The sequence below is a fragment of the Cyrtonyx montezumae genome, unplaced genomic scaffold, assembly GCF_038088225.1.
Source record: "Cyrtonyx montezumae isolate F1298 unplaced genomic scaffold, pur_monq_1.0 scaffold_22, whole genome shotgun sequence".
NCBI lineage: Eukaryota > Metazoa > Chordata > Aves > Galliformes > Odontophoridae > Cyrtonyx > Cyrtonyx montezumae.
Window position 1 is genome coordinate 1240015 of NW_027071959.1, and position 10218 is coordinate 1250232.

The 10218-nt window shown below is 50.2% G+C and overlaps 1 protein-coding gene across 1 annotated transcript; it reads right to left on the bottom strand.

Moving 5' to 3' along the window:
• Positions 1-2215: 2215 nt before the first annotated feature.
• CXCR5 (C-X-C motif chemokine receptor 5) lies at positions 2216-7742 on the bottom strand. Its single transcript, XM_065738392.1, has 2 exons — positions 7657-7742; positions 2216-3803 (listed from the first exon to the last, which is right to left on the bottom strand). The coding sequence occupies exons 1-2, from the start codon at positions 7693-7695 to the stop codon at positions 2727-2729; spliced, it is 1116 nt and encodes a 371-aa protein (XP_065594464.1). The 5' UTR covers positions 7696-7742; the 3' UTR covers positions 2216-2726.
• Positions 7743-10218: the final 2476 nt, after the last annotated feature.

Consider the following 10218-nt stretch of genomic DNA (forward strand, 5'->3'; position numbering starts at 1 on the left):
ACACCTTTGCTTCATCTTCTCTTCCATGTCAGACACCACTGTGTCAGGCTGCCCCTCTGCTGCCATCTGTCACACAGCAGCACCATGAATGGGATATTGGTGGGAAGGTTCCACCTCTACTGCCGTACCACCACCATCTGCCTCTGATGTTGTGGGCTGATGTCATAAAACAGGAGGCATTACATTCAGAGCAGCCCTTGTTAAATATGTAGTCAACGTGTGTAAGTAACAAAACTTATTTTAATCTTTAACGTTTTTTATTAGAACAGCGGAAAGGACAATGAAGCCATCAATCTAGTGGGATAGGTGACCTTGTTGTGAAAGTGTGGTTCGATGGCAGTGGCTGCAGCGTGTGGGGAGGTCTCAGGATGTCGGTCTGAGATTTGTGATGAAATATTACTCTTCTTTCTGTGCTTCATCCTTGAACGTGGTTCCAAAGCCCCATGCCCTGGTTTCAACCCACAGAGTGCTCAGTGTGGGGCAGAGCTGCCACCATGATGGCATGGGGCCACGGGTTGGACGTGGCTGTTCTCTCCTTCGTGGCTTGAAGCAGTTCTTCAGCTGCTATCAGTGAGAAACAGCCTCATTTTCCTCCGTTCCCTGCAGCTGCAGATCCTGTCCTGGCACTGTTTGAGCTCATCTGCTCCCAACCCACCCCTCCTGGGCAGCAGAGGGTGACGGAGCAGGGCCCAGATGAGTGATCAGGGTAAGGCACAGGTCCTCTTGATAAGGAAAATGAAACTGTGCGTGAGTCACAGCGAGCTGCACGAGGGCGTGCGGGGAGCCCCTGCTCTGCAGCACTCCCAGGCACGCGTTCATTCATGCGTTGGCTGGCTTGGTGCACGCTTCGCTGCCTGTCACGGCCCCACGGCCGCAGTGTGGGGCAGGGTGTTCTGCTGAAACCCCCCAGCTACGTCCCCTGGGCGGTCGGTTGCCTCATGGGAATTAGGAAGCAGTGTGCTGCTGGAGGAGATGCTCTGCAGGGCTGGGCTGGAGGGCTGTTACAGGAGTAAATGCCTGACATTTTAGGAGTTTCCTTGTCATGTCAGAATCTGTAAGCAGCTTAATTCAGGTCTCTGCCTGAGCTGGGCTGGTCTGACGTGACCCACTCTGTGATGACTGCTGTCTGCAGCGTGACTCTGGATATGGTGAAGTCAGGCTGTGACTGCGCTTTTTGTTAATGGGCTGAACTTCACAATGGATTTAGACACAAAAATCCCTCCTGCAGTGGCAAAACTGGTATTGTTCCAACTAAGCATAAGCAGTGAGGTGAGTAGAGCAACAGATTTTTATGTGTTCCAGTGGTTAGGGTCATCCCTGTATGACAGCGTGTGTGTGACTGTCATTAAGCAGAGGCCAAAGCAATGCTTGGCTAATGAGAAAAATGTAAGGAAGCAACACTGTGTGTGCTGACACAGTACTTCCACAAGACTTACTAGGAAGCAGCAAGCTGCACAAGTATGTTGGGGCTGCCTTCTGTGTCAACTTGTGGTGGCATAATTAATGATGACATAAAGCTGCCTGCCACTCTTGTTTTGGACCAACTTGTTATCAAGAAGCCCTGACCCAGGCAGTAGCTGGATGCTCGTGGTTCAGGGCAAGATCAGCACTCCAGGATTGTTCTGTGTGAACGTGGATGCTTGGATGTACCCCATCTCTAAAGGCCCCATGTGTGCAGGTGGAGCAAGAATATCAGAAAGGAAAATGCAATGGTGCCTCTCAGCCCATTGAAAACAAACAGAAATGATGCACATTAGGTTGTTGTCTTCTAAGTTTTACCTTACCCTGCGGCATAATGCACAAAGTGATGTACAACGAGCTGCAAAAGGAAAAGGGAGGGGAAAAAAAGGTTACACCTTCAGCCTCACAAAGATGTGTGGTTCATTTTCTCTGTGCTCGGTCACAAGACTGAAGCCATCTGTTCAGCCAGTCAGCTTCCTTAAAAGAAAGCCTTTGCATACTCAGGCATTTTCTTCAGCGAGTCGCTCACTGCAGCTATGAGCAAATCAAGGGAACAGGAAGGGATGTGGCTGATGTCGGGACAGGAATGTGCAGCAGCCAAACCTGAGTCCATGGCCTGGCCTCCTGGGGCGAGCTGTGCTGGGAAAAGCGACGTGCTGTGATGGAGTGGCAGGACATCATGCAGCAGGAGGAGCAATATTCCATCCAAGACCGTCTGGTCTTTGTCCCTGGGATGAGCTCTGGGTACCCTGCATCTCTTGCTCTAGCTACCATAGTAATTGTCCCCCATTGCTTCCTCTGGGCTTGTCTTCATTGATGTGAGCAGGTGAGATGGGAACCTGCTTTGTTCTTCCTCAGCCCTCGCTGATGCAGCTCCAATTCCACGTGGCTGTGCATTTTTCCTGACCCCCCCACCTCATGACTCAGTCTTTCATCTGGCTCTGTGCACAGGACTCCTGCAAGTCAGTTTGGTGATGGAGATGTGGTAACAACAGGTTCAACCTGCTTTGGTTCCTTCATCCCTGCCAGAGTGACAGTCAGACAGTCGGCATTTGCCAACAGCTGCCGGACAGATCTTGGAATGTATGTGAACCAGAAGGAACCACAGAAGTTATCCGGTGGGATCTGGGTGTTGGGAGGGCTATCAGACCTCGGTTCCCTGAGGAATGAAGAGAGTGGTGGGGACACTTGTGAAGCTTAGGACTTGGACACAGTACCGGACAGGCATGGCCAGGCCGCTTCTGCCTTGAGGCAAGCTTTCTGAGTTAGAAAGTGGAGATAGAGGTGGTGTTGTCAGACTCGACTCCGCAGCCCTTCCTTGTCACCTCCAGGATCTCCTGTAGGGTCTCCTGGCTTATGCAGCCGAGCTCCTGCAGGATACGGAAGAAGTCGTTACGGAACTTGACTCCGATGAAGGCGTAAAGGATGGGGTTGAGGCAGCAGTGCGTGAAGCCTATGGCCTCTGTCACCATGATGGCGGTGTCCAGCTGGTCTTCCAGGAGGCAGTTCTTGGTGAAGGCTTCTAGCTTGGTAAGGGTGTTGAGAAAGATGACGATGTGGTACGGGCTCCAACAGAGCAGGAACACACCGGTGACCAGGATGGCTACTCGGACAGCTTTTTGCCTCTGCAGGCGTTGGGACTGGCACAGAGTCCGGACGATGGCCGTGTAGCAGTAACACATGACCAGCAGGGGCACAAAGAAACCCACGCTGTGGTACAGGAAGCGAGTTGCCAGCCACACGTTGTTGCCGTGAATCCCAGCCTCTGGAAAATAGCAGATGCTGCGGTTGCTCTCGTCTGTCCAGACTTCCATGAAGATGAGGTCGGGTAAGGTCAGGAGCAGGGAGGAGAGCCAGATGGCCGTGCAGGTGAGGTGGATGGAGCGAGCTCTGCGTTTGCGGTAGGTATGGATTGCGTACACGATGGCCAAGTAGCGGTCCACCGCGATGCAGCCCAGCAGCATGCTACTGCAATAGAAATTGATCTTGTGGACAGCACTGAGGATCTTGCAGAGGAAGGTCCCGAATACCCACCCAGCCAGGCTTTCAACCACGCTGAAGGGGAAGGTGAGCAGCAGGGCCAGGTTGGCCAGGGTGAGGTGGAAGAGGAAGTTTTCAGTGGTTGTTCGAGACCGCTTGAACCTCTCTAAAATGACAAGGACCAGGGCATTGCCCACAGTTCCCAGCACAAACATGAGCAGATAGGTGAGCGGTATGAAGACCTTCCTGAAGGGGTCTCTCTGGTTGCCAACCACAGATGAGGCTGGATTGAAGCAAAAATAGCCTTCCAAAGAAGGAGTGGTGTTCTCGGCCTCGTAGTAACCGCTCAGCTCCACCTGGCTCTGGGGAACAAAGATTCTGGTTACAGGAGGGCAGTTTCTGAACAGAAGAACCCAGTCACGCAGATCTCCCACTGCGAGGGGCTGAGCACTCCCTGAACATCAGCTAGCATGCTTGGGGACATTCTGGCATCTGAATGGAGAACCACTTACAACTTCTGCCTTTTGCTGAGCTACCTGCTGGAGGCATTTGATTTTTTTACAACACACAGAACTCTTCTCTGACTTCTTTTCCCACCTACTTGTAGAAAAGCCTGTCCTGCCTGCTGACAGGTACAAAACGCCTGGAGGAGTCAATGCATCAGAGGTACTGGGGTGCCACAGCTATGGGGATGATTCTGGAGAGGGAAATCTGCTCTGCTGGTGAACTCTGTGGTTCTAAATTAATTGCAGTCAAAGCCAGAAAGGGAATCTGAAAACACCACTCAGACCTTGGGCTGACAGCCGCTGAGGAAAGCGTGGTAGAGCTGCTGCAGATGGTGGGCACGCTCTGTCCTCAGGCACTTGGCAGAAACTGGCTGCTAACAAAAGCAAAGGGCTCAGATGTACACTCAGCACGGGAGGCTTGTGGCAAGCTCAGCCATCGCTGACAAAACGGGAAGAGCTCCACAACTGTTGTTGTGCACTCCCCCACCCACAGCCTCTCTGGAGACCAGCCCTGAGACTACAGCATCAACCACAGAGGAAGTCTTTGCTTGCTGCTTTCATACCTTTCACTGCCAGATGTAGCTGTTTGCACCTGCTGCGCCTTCACTCGGCAGCCAAAGTTCCCATCTAAAAATACTAGCCCTGCTTTAGACAGCTTTAGAGCTAATTTGGGTGGATTTTTTGCCCTTTCCTCCTCTTCCTGCATGTGCTAAGTCAAGTGACTGCAAGTAACCTCAAGTCCTTCACTGTACTTCATTAGAAAGGGTAAAAAGCCTTCCCCATGTGATGTGCTGGGTACATCCACAAGCAACCTTCTCAGGTAAAGAGCTGATGTGGCAGTGCTCAGTTCAAACTGCTGCACTGTTGAAACCATGCACGTGGCTTCGAGGGGAGCTGGGGGGTGTTGAAGATGCAGAACTCTACAGAGCACTACTGAATGTGTGCAAAAGGCTTGGGTGGTCCTTGAGCAGTGAGAGGTGGGAGTTGCAGGCAAGCCCTTGGGGAAAGCGTTGAATCAGAGAATGTTGGAGCTGGAAGGGACCCCCAAAGGCCACGTGGTGCCGCTCCCTGCAGTGCTCAGGGACACCCACAGCTCCATCAGTGCTCAGAGCCCCGTCCAGCCTGACCTTGGCTGTGTGCAGGGACGGGGCAGCACCGCCTCTCTGGGCGAAAGTGCAACACAATGACCAAACCTGCTGCTCAGGACTTGGGGTGATCATGCTGGAGTATCCCAAGGGGAACATGTTGAAATGGGCATAGCACAACTGGAGAGAGGTTGAATTTTTAAAGGGGAAAGTGAAATGATGGGTGTGCTGGCCAGAGTGCTGGAGCGCTGTGTGGAGCTACGCCAGCTGCAGGTGGGAGGTGCGTGTGTTTTTAGAGGGCTTTGGCTGCAGAATGGTTTCTAGCATCACCCTACAGTCAGAGCTGGAGGTGCAGAGGCCACTATCAGCCACCATCTGATTGCAGATAAGATGGCAGGTAGGGCCCTTACTGTAAGCCACTCGCTGCGGGCAGAGGAAGTGTGTGCAGAGCTGTATCTGAGGCATCCTCTCATGTGCATCTCCGAGCAATGAGTGTGGGTGGGAGCAGAGAGAGATGAGTCGAAAATGAACATGAAAGGATGAAATGTGTGTATCCAGGCTCAGACTGGAAGGGCAGATGACCAGAGCTGCTGGAGGTGCACTGAATGTGACAAGCCAAGGCTTGTGCTGCGATTACTCCTTCCAGGCTGGAAGCAGGTGGCCACCTGGCCTGGCAATAGTCTGCACATGGGCACCTTTGCAAAGGTAGTACCATCCAGAGCAATCTGTGTGTGTACTGCAGGCAAAACATGATAGTAAAGTGGGGCCTTTTCCTGAAACTAAGTGGTAAAATGCATGAGTGGGGCTGTGGCAATGGGAGGCACGATCCTCTCGCTCTCTTTGTTCAGGGATCCCCTCTATCCCACACTCCAGAGTCACGCAGGCCTCCTCTGCATGTCAGCTGCTTTTCTCAGTTCTGCACAAGTGCCAGCAGTCAAAACATTTGCCTGTAGAAGAGCAGCAGCCTGTGCACTATTAGGGATTTTCCAAGTGACTCATTCCCTTCCAGCCTATCCAGTGCCAGGAGAATCTTGCATTCCCAAAGCCTTAAAGCAGAAATTGCCCACATTGGTGTGTGGTTCTGCAAGCTCCTGACAGTGATCCTGCTCCTCAGCTCTCTAGGGGTGAAGTAGAGTAACACATAGATAAGAGCAAACACCATGCTGCTGCAGTGCAGATGCCCTTTTGCCTCTTGAGCCACATTGGCCCTGTGGTAAGAATTGGCCTTCAGTACCATAGAAGACCACATGGAGATGTCAGTGGTCCTTCTGCAACGTTTTTCTCTCTGTAGTCTGCAGCTGAGAAAGGTGAAGCAGGTAAAGTTTTCTTGCTATGGAGAACTGGGGTCATTGTTTTTGCTGCATTACTTTTCCACAAAGTTACAGAGATAACCGGGCAGCAAGGCTTAGGGCTCCTGCTGCACTCACTGAACAATACTGAGATAAATGCCCCCTCTGCAAACATTCCAGTTGTTTTCATTCTGCATTTGTCCTGTTGGCCAACCAGTCTTCTCCTGTTAGTGCAGGTTTGTGTCACTGCTTGCTTAGAACATTGTTGAGGACTTTTTTGCAAACCTCTCTGGACACGTTGTTGATGCAAGCACTGAGTGCAGAAACATGTGGCACCCCCAGTCCATATGTGGCACTGCTCCATGTGATCTATGACCTGTTCTGGGGGGAATGAGCCCTTTTTGCCATGGATTTTCTATGCTGGATAAATCAGAACAAATAGTAAGAGGAGGGAAGGCCCCTCCTCACCCAGTTCTTCTCTCTCTTCCCCGATGTACAGGAAAGTGACAGAAAAAAACAAGTAAAAATTAAATCCAGCATTTCTCTCTGGGACAGAAAATAAACAAAAACTGAGGTCTGCTGCACAAAGCCACGATATGAAAACAGAAATTCTGAGTTGCAATGTTATAGAAGCTGGCTAATGATAGCACTGCTGTGGACTTCCCCTAGGACAGCACAACTCTAAGAGGTACAGCTGCTGTCTTTCACCTGCAACCTTAGGGCAGAGAACTACGGGGCAGAATATAGTGTCATCAGTCTCAGTTAGAAGAAGTGTTTGCATTTTATCTTCCCTGTTTTCAAATTCCCTTCTTGTAAGCTAAGTGTGTACTTCCTACCCTGCAAAGCCTTGGGCAGCTTGTTCACAGGGAGGGCAGGCTCTACCCTCACATCGTGTCCATGCAAACAGCTGTGCTGAGAGCAGAGATGGGTTTCCCTATGGGATCCCAGCTGGGAAGCATTCGGAGCAGTGGGCAGCATGGAGCAGAGGATGGCACTGGTCAGGCTGTCCTGGAGAGGCTCTGGCCATTCCCATAGGAGATGGGTTTTGGGGGAACATGGGAACATTCTGCACCCCCAGACTGTCAGGGCTGTGGCTGCATTGCATTAGCTCTCCACAGACACAAGTGTCACTTTTAAGATCCCTCATCCCTCAAGTCCAGAATTAAGGGATATAAAGTCTAACTGTGTGGACGTAAGTAATTGCTGAGGTCCTCTTGCTCCTAACAGAAGCCATTAGAAGATGGTGACATTGAAATCAGGTCCTTCAGCCCACCCACAGCTCTGCCAGCTCTACCCCGTTGTTCTCTTCAACAAGCAAAGCCAGGCCAAACTCACCAAGTCATAGGTCTCTGATGAGTAGCTGACAGGTCCCATGGTGTCAGGATCTGCCTCTCCTCCAGCAGGTCAGCAAAAGTTCTTCTTTTTTGGGGTGGAGTTAGTGATTTAAGTGAGCAGGGAGGGACCCAGCAAGTAACAATGGAGCATTTGCAAGGCAAATGAGCTCCAAGCGAAGGGTGACCTACATGGTGTAAAGATTGGCCTCTTGCTTTATTACTTTTTCATAAGTGTTTTGATTTTCACAGTGAAGCTTGAGAAACCCTCATTCCTTTGGTCTGTAATGAGAAGACCCATGAGGTCCATCATTCCATCCTGCAAACCTCCAGGGCTCTTGACCACTACTGTCTGAGTCCAGGGCAATCCAAAAGCTTTGTGCTTGAAATCTCACCAGGTCTGGAGCTATGTAAGACTTTGCAGATATCATTGCTCTTTTCTGCACAACCATTATCCTCTGCCAGGGTCTTCCTGACTGCTCCAGCCTCAGGGACCTACAGCTGTTCTCTATCTCCTCCTGCTGCTTCACCCCTTGCACTCTCACTGGAGTGCAGAGGTTGCTGATGGAGAGGGCTGCCTCAGTGGCTGCTCTGCAGCTCTGGAGAAGGGGCTGCTAGCTAATTGAGAAGTAAAATGAAAGTTAGCTAATTTGAGGAAGGCAGGCACAGAGCCTCTGTTCCAGCAAGAAGTCTAGCAGGAGTCAGACTGGTGAGGAAGGAGACACTGCCCTGGCAAGAAGTATTGGATTTTATCTGCAATCTGTGATTCTTAGCAGGAAGCATCTCCCAGGCTGAGTCCAGCCCTTAGAAGTGGGCTGGGGATGAACAGGCTTCAGGGAACACACTCAGAGGTCACAGGCAACAATTTCCCTTGCAGATACATACTGCACTATGTGACTGCTACCATAGAGCCATGAAGCACAGGATCCTTGCATTGCTGTGCTGTTAACTGTAGGAAAAGTGACAGAGAGGAGAACATGGATGAGAAATAAATGGAGATAAAATACATTTAAATTAAAAACAATGCCATTTTACAGGATATCTTTAAGGTATTAATTAAAGATAAACAACCTTTAATTGAATAAAGCTATAATTAAATTCAACAATAAAATGGAGGACTCTTTTGGTGTCTGTGTATAGCAGCTCCTGGCTGAACTCTTCTGCCACAGGTACATGATCTGTCTGGAGAACTCATTTTATATGAACTTCACACTATCACTAACAAAAAATGTTAACTTGTGTAAGGTATCCTGATAATAGGAATTTACCCAGCTCCATAAAGAGATGATAAAATGCACACCTTGAAGATGGTCTACTCTATAACTATCAAGCACTTCAGCTGACCAGTTTGACACTATACTGACCTTCTGAGACAGATCCCTCCTGGCTCCTGCACCTCTCCTCTGATGTTTTCAGTCATTTCATTTGCTGCTATCACAAATAAAGCTTTGTAAACCCAGTCAGATTTACCCATCTGTTAACTACTGCTGTCATTTGCTCTTTTAAGGTTGGTGCATGCTATTTCCTTCGCCTCTCACTGCACAGCGTGATGCCTAGCTCTGCTGAGAGCTGAGAAATAGCACCACTCCCCATACAACATGGCTGCAGTGGAGCAGACCTCTCCAGCAGTGATGGCTGTGCCCAGTGCCAGCCAGCAGCACGACACAGCTACGCTCCTCTGGCACAGGAAGGCACAAAATCGGTCTCCAAGTTCCTTCTTCTCTTGTCATGCACAGAAGGGAAGCTTAAAAAGAAAGACATCAGGTGGAAGAGGCGATGAGAAAGGATGTGGGGAGCTCTCTGCCTTGAGACAACAGCTGACATGACAAAGGGTCCATGGCAGAGAGCAGTCTGGGGGTGAATAACTCAATAATGAGTCTTTGTTTTTGACGAGAATACACAAAATTACAAGGGTTGCTAGGCCTGACAGAGATGACTGTACTGTCTGTGGCAGAAACAATGCACTCTCCTTCAAATTAAATGTAATAGCTGAATATATATATATTAAGATTCTCCACTTCTGTCTTCAGTGCTCTGATGGAGGTTGGACTCCGTTTGGATTAACCTGCCCCATCCAGACATTGCAAAGAAAAACACCCCAAAAGTAAGTTCATCCTCATATATCCTGAAGAACAGCAGCGCACTCCGCGTGCAGCTTGCTTCTGAGGGCGGAGGCAAAACAACGACCTAAAGCTGGCGGTAGATGTAAGGAACTAGGGATAAAATAAACACTGCGCTTCCCTTCGATGGGGAAATGAAAAGAAAAAAAAAAAGAAAAAAAAAGAAACAAAAAGAAACAAAAAGGAAAAACGGAAAAAAAAGGAAAGGGGGGAAGTAAAAAGTGGGGGGGCAATTAGAAAAAAAGGGGGAAAGATGTGGGCGGAACTCAGCCGCTCCAGCTCTTTCCCCCGGAAGTCCCGCCCAGAAGGCAAACCGGAAGTGCGCCGTGACCCCGCCCCGCGCCCCAGCTCTGCTCACGTGACCGAGAAACACCGCCCAGGAGCCCGCTCGAGTCCAGGCGCGGTGTGCGTGCGTGCGTACGTACGTACGTGCGAGGCGGGGCGGC

Excerpts from the sequence above, each read along its gene's own strand:
- CXCR5 (XM_065738392.1), bottom strand. The coding sequence starts at position 7,695 with ATGGGACCTGTCAGCTACTCATCAGAGACCTATGACTTG. Across the intron at positions 3,804-7,656 it reads CATCAGAGACCTATGACTTG|AGCCAGGTGGAGCTGAGCGG; the intron begins GTGAGTTTGGCC and ends TTTGTTCCCCAG.